The sequence below is a fragment of the Chanodichthys erythropterus genome, chromosome 24 (genome assembly GCF_024489055.1).
Source record: "Chanodichthys erythropterus isolate Z2021 chromosome 24, ASM2448905v1, whole genome shotgun sequence".
Lineage (NCBI taxonomy): Eukaryota > Metazoa > Chordata > Actinopteri > Cypriniformes > Xenocyprididae > Chanodichthys > Chanodichthys erythropterus.
Genome location: NC_090244.1, coordinates 15,968,674 through 15,988,458, shown reverse-complemented (window position 1 = coordinate 15,988,458; position 19,785 = coordinate 15,968,674). Strand labels below are relative to the sequence as shown.

The following is a 19,785-nucleotide window of genomic DNA, read 5'->3' as shown; positions in this document are numbered from 1 at the left end:
ATGAAACACCTGTTTAGTGCCAATGCCAAAAAAACTTGTTAGCTTGGTTGAATACTAATACGGTAGATGTTTGCTGCTAGGCTCTCACTAACCTCCCCCTGAACTGTGCTCATTTTTTTTTTCTCTAATCTTGGCGTCTCACATTGGCTCACTGCTGTAATCACCTCGTTCAGAACGATGGCGCTGCTTGAACGCCCCGGCTTACAGGGTCATTAGAACCAGGTAAATTATTCATTACAAAATGTGCCATCAAAGTAGAGCGCTAAGCACGGTGTTTCAGTCCTGCCAAGAGGCACAGTCATGTCTTCATATCTTCCCTCATTAAAATCTTTTACAGTATAAGGCAAAGGTTGATGTTTATGACTTATTTTTTATCCAATTAATTATATATGCTGATTAATAAAATAATCACATGTTTATATATGTTGTAATATATATATTAAGAGTCCTCAAATGGCATATATATGCACACAATCATATATTAAGCATATTTCTGCATAATTTTTATTAATTATTTATTATCTACTGTTATCTAATCACATGATCCTTAGGAAATCATTCTAACTTGCTGATTTGATAATTCACTTATTTCATAACAAAAGCATTAATCAACCCAGGTGGAGGTTGAAATTGATGTATCAAGTTCACCGTATTAGCCAATTAATAAAGTTATTTTCAGTCGCATGATCACGGCGTGACCATATGGAAAGAAGGACATAAACGCTGTGATAGGTGAGATAATCAAGATTAATTGAACTGATGTTCCTGAAGAACTGTCCCATTTGCTAATTTTCTCAGTTGCTGAGCACATCACTTAATTAAGAGGTAATTCGTCTTCCTTTACATACACAACGTGTCATATCTTATATTAATTGCGACGTTATGGTTGTAAATTAATGGAGTGTGAATAGATTTTCTTGATGGGGCAACTGCTACTCTATAGTGTCCTTGTTCTAGATGAAAGTTATGGTTGATTAAATTAGTCTCAAGTTGATGATACAGATGTACACTGTAACTTTTTTACTGATAATTTTACATCATCTTCCAAAGATTGAACTATAGACTGCCTTCATAGTTAGAATTTCCTATATATAGATCCTATATATCTGACTTTGAATGGAACACAGCTTTTTCTTGAAATGTCATTTATATGTCAAGAAAGTTATCTAGATTATGTCAATTATGTTTATTTAAATGATGGGTAATCAGATCCATTGTACTTACCCAGTGAACTATAGTTGTAATGCATTTATTTTAAAAATTGCCAGTCTTTTTATTTGGAGTTTAACACGAATGATGTGTACGGACTGAAACAGTGTTTATATTTTCTTAAAATATTTAGAATTTTTAAATACTGTTCAAATATTTTAATGTTATTTTTACTATTTAATATTTCATTTTTTTGTGTTTTTTGACACAATATGAAACACAATATGAAAAACAATGTTTTCTTAAAATATTTTAGATGTAAATATTCTAGTTCAAATGTCTTGATATTTGGTATTTTGGTTTTAATAATTATTGAATTGAACATGTCAAAGAAATATTATGGCACATGCCGACACTGCCACATGAGATCACAAGTTTAGGTAGGTTATCTTCCCATCCACTTTTTTCTTTTGTTTTTTTGACTCATTGCGTGACCTCTCAGTGTGAACTGCAAGTGTTGCTGTGTCCATAATGTTCACTGCGTCTCACCAGGCTGACGGTGAAATGGAGAGACCAGATGCAGCACATTCCTGCTGACCTATTCGGTACCTACCGCTATAATGCCGCATAATTTAGCTCCTGTGTAGGTGACAAATGGCCCAACTCTGTGTTGGGTGCTAAAACCCCCTGTGATATATGACCATGCAAGTCCAATAAATCCCCCACATCATTCGTTCTGTGACGGCAATTCATCACCTGTGGGAGTTTAGTCTTGGAATTCCTATTGGATTTTTAATGAAAGAGAAGATAATGTGACTTAAAGTCAATGAGTTTTGTGGAATTTTTTTCCCCCCAAAACCCCACCCACACAGAAAAACTCCACTTCTTCATTTTCCACTTTTTTCTCATGTTTCACCTCCCCAAGAACATGCAATTTCTTGGGCAGCCTCTGTAATTGTGTTTATATATATAGAGGTGTATATATAAGAGGGCCGCGTATAAAAGAGGTTGTGTTAACCAAAAATTTTCTTTCATTGACTGAATTTTTGTAGCGGTGACACAAAATCTGAAGGTCCTCCGGGAGGAATATATATCTAATATAAAATCTGTGCACTGTATGACTATTAACTTCTCAGTTAATTAACTGTCCTGTACATTAGCGAAATTTCTGTGAAATTTTGTGTGCAAAAAAGGTCCATTGTCTATAGTCAATAGCAATATTTGAAGCACAGCTTACAGGAGTCACTTTCAAACCAACCAGCTTTCTGTTGGTCATCGCACCAAATCTTGTATAGGGAAATCTTTCGCCCTCACGCGAAATTCCGTTTTGTGTGGAATCCTATTGAAATGGCTGGATTTTCTTCTGTTTGTCTTCTCAATTGACATTGTAATTAGCCAAATGAGGGCTTTTTGAAAGAGTAAAAAACATTTGCAATGAAAACAAGTTGGCATTTTCTGTATAAATGTATTTTATCACAAAGTGTTGTACATGTGTACTCTTATGATCTATTCTACAAAGCGTAGACCATCATAAACTTGACATTGTTTATTTTACCAATGATACAGCACAAGTAGTGTTGCTACAAGCCCACAATAAAAAGACTTGGCCACTGAGGCTTTACACTCTGTGTAAACAGTCAGGTCCAACCTTTCATGTGCTGTTCTTTGATCCTGCATGAAAAGAGTATTTCTCTTCATGCTCCCCTGTGTAGTGTGACATTTAAACAATTAGTGGCTTTTTGGTAATCAATGTCAGATTTAGCAAGAAATGTCTTGAACCACAAACCACACTGAAATCCATTTAATAATGATCCAGTGGTGTGAGTCTGTATCAGATTGAGAGCGATATTAGACACACAGTCGAGTGTCCAGTGCATCCCAAAACAATGCTCTTTTCTCAAATTGAGTTTATCAAGTCTGTTTCTGGATCATTGGCTTTAGCCCTTGACCCCCAGATTGGTTTAATGTGTGAAGGTAACATCTCAGACTGCTGATTTCGTAATTTCCTGTAAAAGTGATCACTCCTCTGCAACATGCAAATGAACGAACAGGCCACTGCAGACACGATCAGGAGCAGCGCGGTGATGCTGATTATCAGTCCGTCATCGATACCATCATCAGTTTTTCCTATTAAAACCTCAGTGGTGCTGACATTCATGCAGTTTTTCAAATGTCTGCTTTGCAGGTCCGTAATTTCCACACACACCTCGTACTGCGTCAGTGGGTGCAAGTGTGTGAGGTTGAATGTTTTTAAATCAGACAACACGTGTGCAGTGAACAAGGAGCGGCGCTGGGATGTGGTTGACCACTTAATATTCGACACAAGACTGCCCTTGGGTGGCACCCAAGAAATCCTCACCGAATGTGGCTCAGTCCCTTTGACTTGGATGTGCAGGGATTCATTTGCCGGCAGTGGAAAGTACCCGTTTACAACTACCGAGACGGATCTCATGTCAGCACCTATGAGGTTGTGGGCCACGCAGGTGTACTGCCCAGCCTCATTCTCTGTGATGCCATAAATGTCAAACGTCCCCTCAGGATGCAGGTGATACTTCTTGGAAACCATCTGAGGCGAGATCTTCTCGCCTGAAGGTGTGACCCAGTAGATCTCAGGTTCAGGATCGGCAAACGCCCTGCAGTGCAAAGACACAGAATGCCCGCTTCCCACATTAACCTGATCGGGAAGGCTTTCCGGGGAAATTAGTGGCAGGCAGATGTCTGCCATTTCACGGAAGTGCACATGCCTGACAAGACGACCTTCAAACTCTGAGGGTCCTGCGCATAAGAGGGCATCCGGTTCCATGAACCGGACCTTGGTCTTGTTCATATTGATCCAGCGGATGACACAGTCACAGTAAATGGGGTTGGTGTGCATGCTCACCTCCTGAAGGTTAGGCAAGGATTCCACCGTGACATGATGAAGGGCCCGGAGCGCATTGCTATTCAGCATCAAGGACTCTATCCTTGGGAGTTTGGAGAATGCATTTGGATGGATGTAGGAAAGTCGGGGGTTGTTCGTGGCTTCGATTTTGGTCAGCTCTGGTAGATTATGAATGGCAAAGCTGTCGATCGAAACTAACTCTGGCATGCTGTTAATACCAAGTTCTTTCAGATGGATCATGTCCACAAAGTCACCCCTTTTGATCCTCTCAATAGGATTCTTGTTAAGGTCCAGAAACTTGAGGTTCCGCACTTGTCTGAGAGCAGCTTGAGGTACTTTTGGAAACATATTATCATAGAATGACACACTTTCCAGCTTATCGAGGCCAACCAGGGCACTGTCAGGGATTTCAGTGAGGTTCATTCTGGTTAGCACAAGACTGCGGAGATTGATAAGGGGCTTGAAATTCATGTCTTGTATTCTGGCAATTGGATTCTCTCCTATCATCAAGATTTCTAGCTGGGAAAGATCCCGGAACCACTCTGTTCTTATGGCCCTCAGCTGGTTTGAATTAAGATGGAGCCTCAAGAGCATGTTAAGCCCTTGGAAAGCTTCTGCACTGATCAAGGAGAGTAGGTTATGGTTAACATAGAGCTCTTGTAAGTTTGGGAAGTGTGCAAAACAATGATCATGAAGACTGCTTAGCCAGTTCTCCTCTAGGTGCAAAGATAGAAGTTGTGGAAGGTGACCTAGATAGACATCACTCAATGAGGAAATGTTGTTTCGAGATAGGTCTACCTCGGTTAGGTTTACCAGATAGTCCAAGGGACTGTTGATCTTTGCGATGTTGTTGGCTTGTGATAGAAGTACTTGCGTGTCTAAGGGCAACCTCCCCGGCAGAGACAGAAGTCCTAGATCATTACAGTCCACAGTCGGAGCCTCGTTATACATGGACGAGGGAGAGAACCAGGGTCGGACTTCACATTTGCACAGCTTGAGGCACACAGCCCTCATCTCAGAGGCCTGAACTGATTTAGTCAGCGCAAGTCCTGCCAGCAAACAAACTGCAAACAGCAAATCTTTCATCTTGGTCCTACTCTCTTCAGCTTGTAATTGGTCCTTGTGGGGTCTGGTGTTAGAGGCGTTAAATTCACAAATACAGAATCATTTGTTATGACAACACTGTGTATTTCTGCTGATGGCAAGTCCGCCAAAGCTGCGACTTTGCCTGTTGTCGTCCTTGGCAGAGAGTTGCAACCTTTTAATTTACCCTGCTTTGGCTTGTCATGCAGACTGTATATGTGAAGGTCAGCGTATCCTTAGGGTAATGGAAAAATTGGGAAAGTGGAAATTTGCAGGGTGAGCTCAAGTTCCTGTGGGGGATGGACCACTTGTCTGCCATCGTTATTATGTTCAATCAGTCACACTCGTCACTTCCCATCTGAGGAAAATAAGAGACAGGAGAGAGGTAATGAATATGGTGTCACATTAACGTCAAGAAGAGCCATATTGGCATTTAGGAGCATGACGATATATTTAGGCCGTGTAAGTGAATGTATTATTGCTTTTTTGTGCCATCATTTAATACATTATTGCTGGTTTGACCTCATATGCCTACCCTTCTTACATATATCATGTGACCACTGGGAATTTTCCCGTAATATATTAAATGCCAGGGGGCTTTTATGTACGTGAGGGCAGGTGTTAAGAAAATTTGCATAGATCACCACAGTTCTGACTGTTTAGCTTAAGACAGACGTGTTTTACTCAGCTTGGGCTGTGCGTATAAGAGCATCAGTATGTAATGTCATCTTATTTCTGTCATAGATCCTTTTGTAAGATAAGGTGTGAAAAAATGTGGTTAATTTGGCGACTGACAGGCCAGACGCTTAAATCTGTTGTAACATGCTTTCATTTCTACACTGTGATGCTTTATGTATATAATAACTTGCTTTAACTGCATTTATATGAAAGCCAATTTAACAACTGTGATTCCTGTCATACATAACACATTTAATTTGTTGTACATTTCTTTCGAACTTGTAATCTAAGCATACTAAGGGCATTGCTAACATTGGTTTTTATTGTCTCATAAATAGACATTAAAGCCAGCTGAATGCACAGAGGGGCAATTATTCCACAATGAAGTGCTATCCCAAAGGGCTCTGTGATAACCACTGTATTTTGTCTCTCAGTGGCAGCTGCCAGTGGGCAAAGTCAGTTAATTAAGATGTTTTAAAATGTGCCTGTGAACTGCTTTGTACCTATTGTATGGTTGAGTAAAACTATATTTGAAATTTATTAAACAGCGAGCGGCTCTGTGCGCATGAAATGTGTGCTTGTGCAATTTCGGTGGCATGAGCAGTGGCGGTCTGTGTATGGATGCTTGTTTCCACCACTGACTAAAAAAATAAAAAAGGTAATTGTGAGTTTCTATTTCACAATTCTGACTTTTTTTCCTTGGAATTGCATGATATAAACTCACAATTTCGAGTTATAAAGTCAGAATTGTGAGATATAAACTCAATTGACCCTTCGCCGGGAGTTTGATTGACAAGCGATCTAACCAATCAGAACGCCGCATCCGCCATTTTGTCTGACAAAGCAGCCAGTAGTTAGAAGATTAACCTCGGTGGAGTTAAACTTGAAAAATTGTGCATATTGACGTCTCAACGCGTTTGAAACAACATTCATTCTCATGTTTATTTGACGCTATAAATGTACTAGTAGGAAGAGATGATCGGTTTACGAGCCTCTTGAGCTGAGGCGCTACAGCAATCTGTCACGACCATGGTCACGACATATTAAAGAGCCACAAAATGGTTTTTATTGTTTGAATTTCTTTAATAACTACACAGTTTGAAAGCTGGGACTTTGTTTAATATCATAAGTAACCTGCTCTGTCTTGTCTGTCGACGTGTTGTCAGTGTCCTCTTCGCTCCACAATGTATTTTTCACTGCGTGTGGCGTGACAGCGCCACGGCTTGTCGGACAAAGCAACAGTAACTAAGGCAGGCGGGTCTTTGCGAAGGGTCAATTGCGTATTTCACAATTCTGACTTTATAAAATGCAAATGCAACTTTATATCACACAATTCTGACTTTATCACTCAAAATTGCGACTTTATATCACAATTCTGAGAAAAAAATGTCAAAATTGTGCAATTAAAAAGTCGCAATTATCCTTTTTTTTTATTCCATGGCGGAAATAAGCTTCCATAGTTTTTCAATTGCATTTAATATAAATGACATTTTTTCAAATTGATTGAGTGTCTTAAAAATGCAGCACTCTTGGACAGACTGATAACTCGATTATAAAAATGGATTGCTGTGGACTGTGTTTTGTGATAAGGTTTATGTTCAATAATTCTGATTGACAGCTAATATAAATATACAAACTCAGGTGCTTACACAGAAAACCTCAGTGTATATTTGCTAGATCTTACTCCATACATTGAAACTATGATTGGTTTGCAACCTTGAGAACAGAAAGCACAAAGCCGCCTGGCTGTGGTAGATGAAGCTGTCAGTATCACTATAGGAGCAGGTTTGCAAAAGAACCCCTGTAGGACAGTGTGCTTATGTTAGTCCGACTATGGCAGTGAGTCAACACAAGCAGGTGGGAGCATTTTTTTTTCCTCCTCTCTCCTTGCATAGCCATCTGTTTGGTCCTGTATTCCGCTTTTTGCCAGGATTGTGCAAAGATCACCATTCATCCTAACGACCATACAAATTATGGGCTTGTAAACTTGTTTCAGTAGCTGCTTACTGTCTGATGTATGAGAATTAGGTGGTGTCTTGACATGTTAAGGAGAGACTAACAAGCAATAAGCATAAAAAAAATCACTGTTTTTGTTACATTGTATTGCGCACAGCTTTCCAGTCAATCGAGGTGTCAATAATCAGATGTGCTCTCCTAGAATCTTCCTTTCTCTTATTTCTACAGTGTTGGAAAGTCTGATTTGTTTCAATGAATCGGTTCATTAAAGAAAAGATCAAAAAGAAATGACTCGTTTCAAGTTTTTGCATATCTCATAATTAAATTTATATGAAGTCATAAATATATGACTTTGACTTTAACTGGCTAAATTTATGTCTCTTCTTGATTTAAAGCAGTTTCCCCAACAGCTATTTTTCTAAAATAGCTGAATTATTTAATGGATAATAAACTGCCATTATCTGTAGAGAACATGCATTTCATGACTCTTTGTTGCTATGACAAGTGCAGCACGGATGCACTGAGCTCAACATAAGTGTGAACAAGTCGTGATACACTCACAAGGACACACATCTTGCTTACTCTCTACATCTCTCCCATTTCTGTCAATTTAATATTAAGAGCTTTGCTATGAAGATGCCCTCACATGCTAATTTTATTTGTTCACGTATGTGTCTAAGAGAGCCCTCAGCTGCGGTTCAGGAGTGTTGTGCTCACTTCATTATGTGAAGTATGGATTTGAAATAGAGAGTGCCTCTATAGCTGAATGCTGGAAAGGGTCAAAGGGGCAGAGTATTTCTGCACCATTTACTTGCTTCATTGGTCGACACATGCTTTAAGTATGCACACAGTATCTTGCAAGATGTATATAATGTAAATTAAATGCTTATATGACATGATTTTATTAGTGATTAATTGTGGAATCCTCAAATCTTATAAGACGTGGTGTTATCTTAATCAAAAATAAATGTGTAAGATATTTATTATCTGGGAAATATTTACTTTTTTATTAAGTTGACATGTTCTTTTTCTGTCCACCATTAGAATAAATGTAAGATGTATAATCCTATGAACTACTTTCAGAAGAAGAAAATAACTGATTATTTATAAAATACATAGTGTAAAATACAAAAACGCGAATTTTTGAAAACGGTGACGTTTTACATGCGTATTACATGTAGGGCTGCACAACGATTAATCGCGATTAATCGTTTGCAAAATAAAAAACTGTGTTACGTAATATATGTGTGTGTTCTGTGTATAATAATTATGTATATATAAATACATGCACATTAGGGCTGGGCGATATATCGCATGCATTTGTCACGCGCATTTCATCAGTAAAGCCGGTTCCGTGATTGCCGCTAAATCGCCATCACCTGTTTTCAAATGGAGCGGCATTTAATAGACGGAGCCGTAGTTTACCAACAAGCTACGCAATATCACATTCATTTTCGCAGATGAATCGCTTTCGATAATGAACGCGATATTGCGTAGCTTGTCGGTGAACTACGACTCTGTCTATTAAATGGCGCTCCATTTGAAAGCAGGTGATGGCGATTTAGCGGCAATCACGGAACCGGCTTTACTGACGAAATGCGCGTGACAATCGTATGCAATATATCGCCCAGCCCTAATGCACATACATGTATATATTTAAGAAAAAAATTTGATTTATACATAAAATATTTATATTTATACGTAATATAAAATATATATAAATATATATTTATTTATACATGTATATATATTTTTTAATTTATACATGTATGTGCATGTATTTATATATACATAAATTATTATACACAGAACACACACATGTATTACGTAACACAGACTTTTATTTTGCAAACGATTAATCGCGATGTTCAGGCGATGGTCAAGCACATGTTCAGTCTATAGGCATGTATTGTTTCTTTACAAAGAGACATCGCCACCTACTGACCAGGCATGAATAATACAACGTTTTTTAGTTGTTTTCGTAGATCCGTGTGAACTGGAATCGTTTTGATAATTTTGTCATCTCTACGCGAAAATCGCAAAACCAAAAACGTTTCCATTTTTAGTACCAAACAAATACAGACAAGTGGAGTGGTTGCCCTTCCCACAATGAAATCTGTCAAAATCCCACCATATTTTAAATATGAAGTATGTTCTGATTGGATGAAGGGAACTGGCTAAAGAAGTTGTTTGTGTTTAGTACTCAAGTTTTTTTTTTCTTAGTGTGTGTTGTTGTTTTTTTTGGGTAGTTTGTAGTGTGTTTTGTCTGAACAAGTCCAACAGCAGTTCCTCTGTCTATATGCATGAATCACACATTTTTGTTTACAAACCAGTCCTTTCCTAGAGTCAGAAGTCCAACCACTTTTCCTGAAATATTTATGATTTGCCTCCTTTAGAGAAAGTGCTCATGAAACTAACACACATAGACACACATACTCTCTCCTGGCTTTCCATTCTCTCGTCTAATGCAACAGACACCACATAAAGTGGCCCTGCTGCGCTATGTTTTATTCACAAGGCTGGAATGAATAGAAATCTCGCCTTACTTCGGCAGCGGAGCAGCGCACTCCTAGTGAAGCGTGTGTGGGGAGACATCACGAATTGGAGGTGACACCTTGTCACATTACGATGGCATAACGCAGACTGCGAAACGCCTTCCCCTCTGGTTTGTGTTTAGGGAGTGGAGTGGATCTGAGGGGGCTGCTCAGGTTTTGTTTCATACCACACAGTGAGTGAAAGCAAGAGCGAAAAAACGTGCGCGGCGGGCAGAATACTTAAAAACACAGCAGCGGCAGACTCTAATGACGGTGAAGTTAATGGATTATACGTTAAGCCCTTGTCCAGTTGAGTCCACCTGCATGGTTACTGGTCCAATAACAGAAATATTAGCTGTTGGAACAAAGAGGGAACGTTTAACTGTTTTTCATCTCACCTTCCACTTTGGGTTTAATTTATTTACAGAATTCTGTAGCTGATCTATAGAAATTGTCTTTTGTTTTTAGTTAACAATCCCTGTAAGTTGACTTGTCCAGTATTACACCACGTACAACTAGTGATGATCACACTGTAAATATACCTGCTGTTTAAGATTCTGAAAACAATTTTTCTATTCTGTACTATTCTATTCTGTTTTACTTTACTCAATTCTACTATTCTTTTGTGTTCTTTTCTAATTTGATCAATTGTGTTCTGTTGAGTTGTATTTTATTCTGTTGTATTGTGTTCTGTTATCAATTCTATAGTGTTTTATATTCTGTTCTGTATTCGATTTACTCTATTTTGTTCTGATTTCTAATATTCCATTTCATTCTGCATTATTCTATTCAGTTTATTTCTGGTGTATTCTATTTTTTTATTTTAATGTATCTGTTGTTTTTTTCTGATCTGTTATTCAATTCTGTTGTTTTGTTCTATTACATTCTGTTCTATCTATTATATTATATTCTACTCAATTCTGTTATTCTTTTGTGCTCTTTTACTAATTGTTTTATATTTTAATTTGTTGCTGTTCAATTCTGTTCTGAGTATTTTGTTTTATTTATCAATTCTACAGTGTTTTATATTCTATGCTGTTCTTTTATCTGCTCTATTATATTTTGTTCTTTCTTTTCAATTCTACTCTGTTCTACTGTTTTCTATCACCCCATTCTAGTTCATTCTTTTTTTATGTATTCTTTTCTACTCCATTTTGTTCTGATCCTTCTAATTTATTATATTCTCTTCTATTTCATTCTGCATTATTCTATTCACTTTATTTCTACTATATTCTATTGTGTTCTATTTTAATTTCTCTGTTGTATTCATTGTTTTTTCTGATCTGTGGTATTCATTTCTGTTATGTTCTATAGTATTCTATTCTACTCTACTCAGTCCTAAAATTATTTTCTACTCTTTTCTAATTTGTTCTATTCTGATCTGCTATGTTTAATTCCATTTTATTCTGATCATTCAATTATATTGTGTTTTCTATTCTGCAGTGTTCTATATTCTGTTCTATTCAGTTCTAATTTATGTTCCGTTCTGTTCTGCTGTGCTCACTTTGCTTTTTTTTTCTTTTATTCTGTTCTATTTCTTCTGGTTTTAATATATTCTATTCTCCTCTACTTTTTTGTTCTCTTTTTTTATTTTATTTTCTTGTATTTCTGCTTTTTTCTTATGTTATTTTCAATTCTATTCGGTTTTGTTCTGCACTATTCTGTTCCATTCTATCCTGTTTGTTTCATTCTGTCCCATTGTTTGCTGTATTATATTCTATTCTTTGATTCTGTTCTGTTCACATACTATACAACAAGGTAAGCAAGTTTTCATTTCACGAGCTACGTGAGTATTTTTTCCCCAGCGTGCTGTAATATATCAGCATTGTTTCCTATCACACTACATGGTGTCACTTCAAACGCCTGGTGTGAAGTATAATTAGCTAAGATACTACGCTGACACAGGCACCGAGTGTGTGTGTGTGTGTGTTATATAGTCCTACATCTCTCACCTGCTCCACACTGCCGGCGAACACACCGCATGACAGCAATTAATTATGCCTCAGCAATGCTGACAGAATCCCTATAGATATATCAGCTATTTCTGTCGCATATTCTTCAGCCCTGTCTCAAGACATGTTAGCATTTTTTCTTCTATTGTCCCTATTGATTTCTCTCATCTCTTTGCTCCCATCTACACCTTGTTCATACACATGAGGCAGGGGCATATGCCATAAATCAGAGGTGCTTAGACTATATGTCCCTTTTCAGTTCATTCCATGTCCCTTTTTAACCTTTATTACTGCATTTTGATTCCAAACCAAAAACACAAACTTTGTAACCACTACTATAAAATCCATGAATGTCCTATAGAGTTAATCATGAACTATGCTAAAGTAAACTCAAGTTCATAGCTGATTTGTTTAATATATCTGCTGCATTACAACCTTACACTCAGTTTAGATGAGACATGTTTTATTTTGTTCTATTTTAGGCTGCAGGGTTAAACAGTAGGTTGTCTTTACAGCAGGATGAAATGACGTATTTCCACTCTGTTAAAGTGAGGTGCTATACAAGCTGTAGCTTAACATATTTTTGTTACTTTTCACTGTAAAGCGTGATGTGATCGTCACACATTTTACACACCGTGATACAGCAAGATGCATGAGACCATTTAATGATGGTTGACTGTGCATAAACAAAGCTAACTGTTCAGAAATAATTCTAAAGATTTGCTTTAACGTTAAGGTAACGTTTAGGTAACATCCAGGTGAGTATGTGCAAGTTTGACTGAAAGTTACTGCCTGAATCCTCAATTTTGAAACTTTTACTAAGATTTTCTTCAGAATTATATAATAATATTAATATATATTTTCAAATTGATTACAGAATACATTGTGGTCATTTATATTACTCCCACTGGGAAATGTATGGGTGTCTAAAACCCGTTGCGGTGCCAAAAATCAATAATTTTCTCTTGGTCACATTCTCAGTTATTCCTCCCTTTGATACCTGTAGAGTCTCTGCGTGAGATTACGACATTTCTAACGCGGATGCGCAGAGCTTTCTCATCAAAAACATTTGAAACGGATGATAAAAATACATTTAGAAGTGATTCTGATACTCATTTAAACATTCAGAGAGCGTGTACAGTACAGTATGTTAGGTTTAGACCTCTGCAATGGCTCGCTATTAAAACCCCCCATCACAGGATGCACATGAGTCATGAGAGCGTGAGAGAGTCGCGCTTACCGGAGAGAATGAGAGTCCTTGTTTCAAACGCATAATGTATTCCTTTCCTCTCAATCGCGGGCTCGAGCTCCAGACTTGTGGGGTTATTATCGTGGTTAAGGTCCGAGTGAATTTTAGGTTTATTTGAGTGTGTGAGAGATGTGGAGTCTCTCTCCATACGGCTCTGCTGGAAAAGATGCTGAGCACACCGCGGACTAAGGACCAGAGAAGCGCGTATCCATCCAGCTCTCTGTGCCGCGCTCCTAATGATACACACATGCTCGTGCGCGCACCCTCCACCCAGTCTCCCCGGGGACAGGCAAATTTCTGCCTGTCGTTTGCGCGTTTGTTGCAAGCTGATTGGTCAAGCCGAGCTGTCAGTCAGGTGAGGGCTCCCTCATACATATATGAGCTGTAAGGGGGCGGGCCTACTACGTCGCTCCATTTTAATAATATTTTCATACTCCCACTTTCTCTCTATCTTTGCCTTGTCAACTTAATCTCTATTTGTCGCTGCGCTCTGCCCGTGAGGCTACGTCTCTGATATAGATGCGCTATTTGAATATTCAAATGCTGTCGACCAAATCAATGGTTCTCAAGTGGTTTTGCTTTGCATTAAGTGAGATGCATTAAAGTCACCATGAAATCAACACTGACAACACTGATGATATATATATATATATATATATATATATATATATATATATATATATATGTATGCATTTAGCATTGTTTCCCTGCTTTTTAACCACCATTTAAAGGGTTAGTTCACCCAAAAATGAAAATTCTGTCATTTATTATTACTCCCCCTCATGTCGTTCTACACCCGTAAGACCTTCATTTATCTTCAGACCACAAATTAAAGGTGCCATCGAACGTTTTTTTACAAGATGTAATATAAGTCTAAGGTGTCCCCTGAATGTGTCTGTGAAGTTTCAGCTCAAAATACCCCATAGATGTTTTTTAATTAATTTTTTTAACTGCCTATTTTGAGGCATAATTAGAAATGCGCCGATTCAGGCTGCGGCCCCTTTAATTGCTCGCGCTCTCCGCCCCCTCCCGAGCTCTCGACTCTATCATTGCATAAACAAAGTTCAAACAGCTAATATAACCCTCAAAATGGATCTTTACAAAGTGTTCGTCATGCAGCATGTCTCATCGCGTAAGTATAGTATTTATTTGGATGTTTACATTTGATTCTAAATGAGTTTGACGCTTTGATCTGTGGCTAACGGCTAATGCTACACTGTTGGAGAGATTTATAAAGAATGAAGTTGTGTTTATGCATTATACAGACTGCAAGTGTTTACTAATGAAAATAGCGACGGCTCTTGTCTCCGTGAATACAGTAAGAAACGATGGTAACTTTAACCACATTTAACAGTACATTAGCAACATGCTAACGAAACATTTAGAAAGACAATTTACAAATATCAGTAAAAATATCATGTTATCGTGGATCATGTCAGTTATTATCGCTCCATCTGCCATTTTTCGCTATTGTTCTTGCTTGCTTACCTAGTCTGATGATTCAGCTGTGCAGAGATCCAGACGTTAATACTGGCTGCCCTTGTCTAATGCCTTGAACATGAGCTGGCATATGCAAATATTGGGGGCGTACATATTAATGATCCCGACTGTTACGTAACAGTCGGTGTTATGTTGAGATTCGCCTGTTCTTCGGAGGTCTTTTAAACAAATGAGATTTATATAAGAAGGAGGAAGCAGTGGAGTTTGAGATTCACTGTATGTCATTTCCATGTACTGAACTCTTGTTATTCAACTATGCCGAGGTAAATTAAATTTTCAATTGGAGGGCACCTTTAAGATATTTTTCATAAAAATCCGATGGCTCAGTGAGGCCTACATTGCCAGCGATAGTTAACAGCTACTAAAGACATTATTGAAACAGTTCATGTGACTACAGTGGTTCAACCGTAAGGCCCCGATATACTTCAAACGAAGTTCTTTTTCGTTCTTCATTTGGGGTAAAACGAAGTTCGAAATGCGTGAGCTGCGATATACTATAATTGAACATCTGACCCATCCACACTGCTGAGATCGGCGTTTAGATAAATATGTAAATATGTGCCATGCACTTTCTTCTCAGTAACAAAATAAACACAACAAAAATGAGAAAACAGCAAGCATTTTTTTATAGAAAGCATACGAAAAGCTGATCATAACATTGGTATGTTAGCAGGAGCTCTGCAAATTAGCACTCCAGTCACATTGTTTATTTATATAGCATATAGAATAGATGTTTATTGCTTAAAAGCAAGCAGTTTTACAGTATCAAAAAAACAGTGTCAGTACCTCATTTCATCAGAAGCACAACTTCATTTTGTACTATAAAGCGGCTATCCAGTCAGTGTGTTCATGTTTTCACCTGCGGAGATCTTACCTCAACGAACTCAACAGATCAAATGAGTCAGAGAAGACTTCAGAAGCCTCAGCGCACACCTCCTATTACGTTATCATCACAGACCAATAGTAGTACGAAGGTGTTTTGCACCTGAAGCGAACTTTTCCTGAAATTCGATTTAGTTTGAAGTATATTGGGGCCTTTACTTTTTGTAAAAAGAATAAATAATGACTTGATTCAACAATATCTAGTGATGGGCGATTTCAAAACACCACTTCATGAAGCTTCACAAATCTTTTGTTCCGAATCAGTGGTTCGGAGCGTGAATCAAACTGCCAAAGTGGTGAACCATTGAAATTTCAAAACACTTTGCCATCGGATTTGATCAAAAATATCTTAATTTGTGTTCTGAAGATGAACGAAGGTCTTACGGGTGTAGAACAACATGAGGGTGAGAAATAGATAATTTTTGGGTGAACCAACCCTTTAATAACCACTGGAATAATTCTGAATGTGTTTAAAACATTTATTGAAGCACTTTTAAACTATTATTGGAAAGCTTTGCATAATGAGAGCTTTCTCATTTTTTGCACATTTTTCCAGTCTGGACAAACGTTTTTGTGACGATATAATCAATTTTTGGAAGCCTTTAGATAAGTCACTCTTAACACACACTCAGCTGGGCTCTTGCAGTTGCTGCAAAATCTTACTTGACAAATCAGAATATATTCTCCCAGCATTCCGTATGTAACACTTGAGATAAACAGCAACAACATTCAGGCCTGCAGAAGTAATGAAAAGCACAAATCAGGCTGAGCGTCAGGGCTGTTGCAGAGGAGGTGTGTGTGTTTGTGTGTGTGTGTGTGTGTGTGTATGACGGATGGAGGCTGCGCTAGAGCTGTCTGCAGCTTCAACTCCACATAGGTTCTGACAGGAAGCTGGCATTCATTGAATTTTCTTTCTTTTTTTAAATCTGAAAATAAATTTTAATTTAAATAAACAAATACATTTTAAAACAGAAAAGTTATGGCATTAAAGTTGGCATGAAACAGAAGTTGTGATAGTCATTTCTTCCCTATATCTAAGTAAAACAACTTCTTTTAGGGTGAATTTAGGGTGGGACTTGATTTTGTCCATCGTTAATTGATTAGATGGTTGTGGTTTGCTATTGGTTGATCTCATGTGAGTGGCAGGTTGATCACGCCTTCACGCCATTAAACACATCATCAGAAAAGAGAAGAGATGTCACGGCAAGAGGAAAGGGAACTTATTTTAAGATTACAAGGGAACATGAATTAAAAACAATAATGATGTACATAAAAAATAATAATAATAATATATAATAAAGAATATTCCATAAAAGAGTTGTCCATTCTGATTTCATGGTGACTTTAAAAACTAGCATTAGAGTGAACACAAATAAACTTTATTCAATAAAAGATAACACAAACTGTTTTACTGATATCTTGTAACAGGTTTGGTTCATAGGTGCCTATTTTCAAGACATGGTGTTCAAACTGTCACAAAGAAAGTAGGCAATTTCTCACTGAAGTGCTTGCTCAGCGTTTGAGAGACGTTTGGCACCAAAGTACACACTTCAACCGTGAGAAGTCATCTTATAAGAAGTCTTACAGGGTGTGTTGCAGCTGAGAAAGCGTTCTTGCAGAAAGGCAACAAGCAGAAAAGATTACCGTACACGAAATTCCATAAAGCATGGAGTGACAACCAGTGGCAGAAGGTTTCAGAAGTGGATGAGATGAGAAGTTTGCAGTCTCCCTAAAGACGAGGTTGTGGCTCGGTTACGGTCAAGGTCATTGTGGGTAATGATGGATCTAGGGTTGTCTAAAGTACCGATTTTGGTACCAAATTGTTTTGAAAAGCAGGCGTCTATCATTGGATCCCTAATATATCCACTCATAGACGGATCTGTTGATAGACGCCTGCTTTCAAACACTCCTGTGTGTATCTGTGTTAGCGCTCGGTGAAGAGCATCAGTGATGTCTATTTATAACGTTTTTAAAGTGTTGATCATTGTAGTCAATCACAGACATATCTGCTGAGCACATGAACACAACGGCCAATCAGAGGTGTTTAAGAATCCAGTCAATAGCACTCAAAATGCTAGGGGGAAATACTGGTCTTGTCACATTTTTAAAATTTCAGTGCAGACTTATACCGAAGTCAGTACTTTTGACAGATGGTTCAGGTCAAAATTGATGGGACAAAACTTTCAAAACTGACCTCAACATAAGTGAAGCTGTGTGGGAGCAGAAAACCTGGGAGTTAGGGAGTTATTGACAGATTGAAATTATAACTTTAAATGGTCATGGAAAAGGAATTGTATTGGACTGTGCAATGTATTATGATTATCTATAATGTCTATAATATGATAGATCTATGTTATAATATAGTTTTGAAGTGTTATTTTAATATTATCGATATATTATTGTAGTATTTATTAGATTTTTAAAATGTAGTTTTCATTTTATTTTTAGTAAATTTTGAAAACTTGACATTTTTTATTGTTATTTTCTTCATTTTTATGCTTTATTTAAGTTTTAGTAATTTTAGTACTACAACTTTATTTTATTTTAGTAAGTTGCCAAGGCAATATTTCTCATTTAAGTTTTTCATCTAATATTAACAACTTTTGTTGAAAATATTTGTGATAATTTCAGTTTTTTTTTTAGCAATACTGGTTTTGAGAAATCTGTATTCAGTAATCACATAATTGGAAAATGTTATGGAAAAAAAAATTGAAATTCACTATTGGAAACTATGGAAGCCTGTTTGATCAAAAATTAAAGATGAAAATAACAAATCAAGTCACATTGAGAGATTTAAAATTGCAATTATGAAAGATAAATTATGAGATGTAAAGTTTTGGGAAGGCTGGAAATGGGCTTCTGTAACACACACAAAAAAAGCCAAAATTCATAGAAGAGTAAATGCATAAAATTCAAGAATTTTGAAAGAACAAAGTATTTTTTCTTTACCTACATTTAAAACTTTAGACAATGTCTCAAATGATTATCAAACTGAATCAAATGAAATATGATCCAATAATATTGCGCCCCCCAAAAATAAAGAGTTTTGATATTTCATAGAGTCTTTTCTTGACTTACTCCAGCAGATAAGACCCATCTGGTCTCTGAAAACTGTCCCTAATGCCCCATAATCCACTGAGCTCAGCAGCATCCTCAAATAAACCAAGAGAAGTTCTGTCATCAGTATGCAAATGCTGTAGCCAGCCGTACCATCTCATATCTGTTCAATCCTTCTGTAGGAGCCCGAAGAACCCTCAGCAGAAGATCATCAAACGGGTCATTGGAATCGAGGGTGACTTCATCAAGTAAGTTTGTTCGAAGGTTGTTGGTGGAGTTAGAAATGAATCTACAGTGCATCCGGAAGGTATTTACAGTGTTTCAGTTTTTACACTTTGTTACAGCCTTATTCCAAAAGGGATTAAATTCATTATTTTCCTAAATTCTACAAACAATACCCCATAATGACAACGTGAAAGAAGTTTCTTTGAAACCTCTGCAAATTTATTAAAAATAAAAGCCTCAAGTCTTATTTTTTTGCAGTTTCTCCCATTCTTCTTTGCAGGACCTCTCAAGCTCCATCAGGTTAGATGGGGAGCATCGGTGCACAGCCATTTTCAGATCTCTCCAGAGATGTTCAATGAGGTTCAAGTCTAGGCTCTGGCTGGGCCACTCAAGGACATTCCCAGAGTGTCCCATAGCCACTCCTTTGTTATCTTGGCTGTGTGCTTAGGGTCATTGTCCTGTTGGAAGATGAACCTTTGCCCCAGTCTGAGGTTGAGAACGCTCTGGAGCAGGTTATCATGATGGATGTCTCTGTACATTGCTGCATTCATCTTTCCCTCGATCCTGACTTGTCTCCCAGTTCCTGCCTCTGAAAAACTGCCACCATCATGCTTCACTGTAAGGAAGGTATTGGCCAGG

The 19,785-nt window shown here is 37.6% G+C and overlaps 2 protein-coding genes across 5 annotated transcripts in view; one reads left to right on the top strand and one right to left on the bottom strand.

Moving 5' to 3' along the window:
• immp2l (inner mitochondrial membrane peptidase subunit 2) overlaps window positions 1–19,785 on the top strand; it is a 120,048-nt gene that overhangs the window by 86,187 nt on the left and 14,076 nt on the right. For 3 of the 4 annotated variants that reach the window (XM_067380384.1, XM_067380382.1, XM_067380383.1), the window contains exon 4: window positions 19,104–19,169. The exons of the other annotated variant lie outside the window; for it this stretch is intronic. In XM_067380384.1, the coding sequence (XP_067236485.1) occupies window positions 19,104–19,169 (66 nt within the window). The remainder of the gene's footprint in view (window positions 1–19,103; window positions 19,170–19,785) is intronic. 4 annotated transcript variants of the gene reach the window in all.
• On the bottom strand, window positions 2,686–13,605 carry lrrn3a (leucine rich repeat neuronal 3a). The gene is made up of 2 exons (XM_067379965.1): window positions 13,474–13,605; window positions 2,686–5,471 (listed from the first exon to the last, which is right to left on the bottom strand). The coding sequence occupies exon 2, from the start codon at window positions 5,114–5,116 to the stop codon at window positions 3,047–3,049; it is 2,070 nt and encodes a 689-aa protein (XP_067236066.1). The 5' UTR covers window positions 5,117–5,471; window positions 13,474–13,605; the 3' UTR covers window positions 2,686–3,046.

Excerpts from the sequence above, each read along its gene's own strand:
- lrrn3a (XM_067379965.1), bottom strand. The coding sequence starts at position 5,116 with ATGAAAGATTTGCTGTTTGCAGTTTGTTTGCTGGCAGGACTTGCGCTG.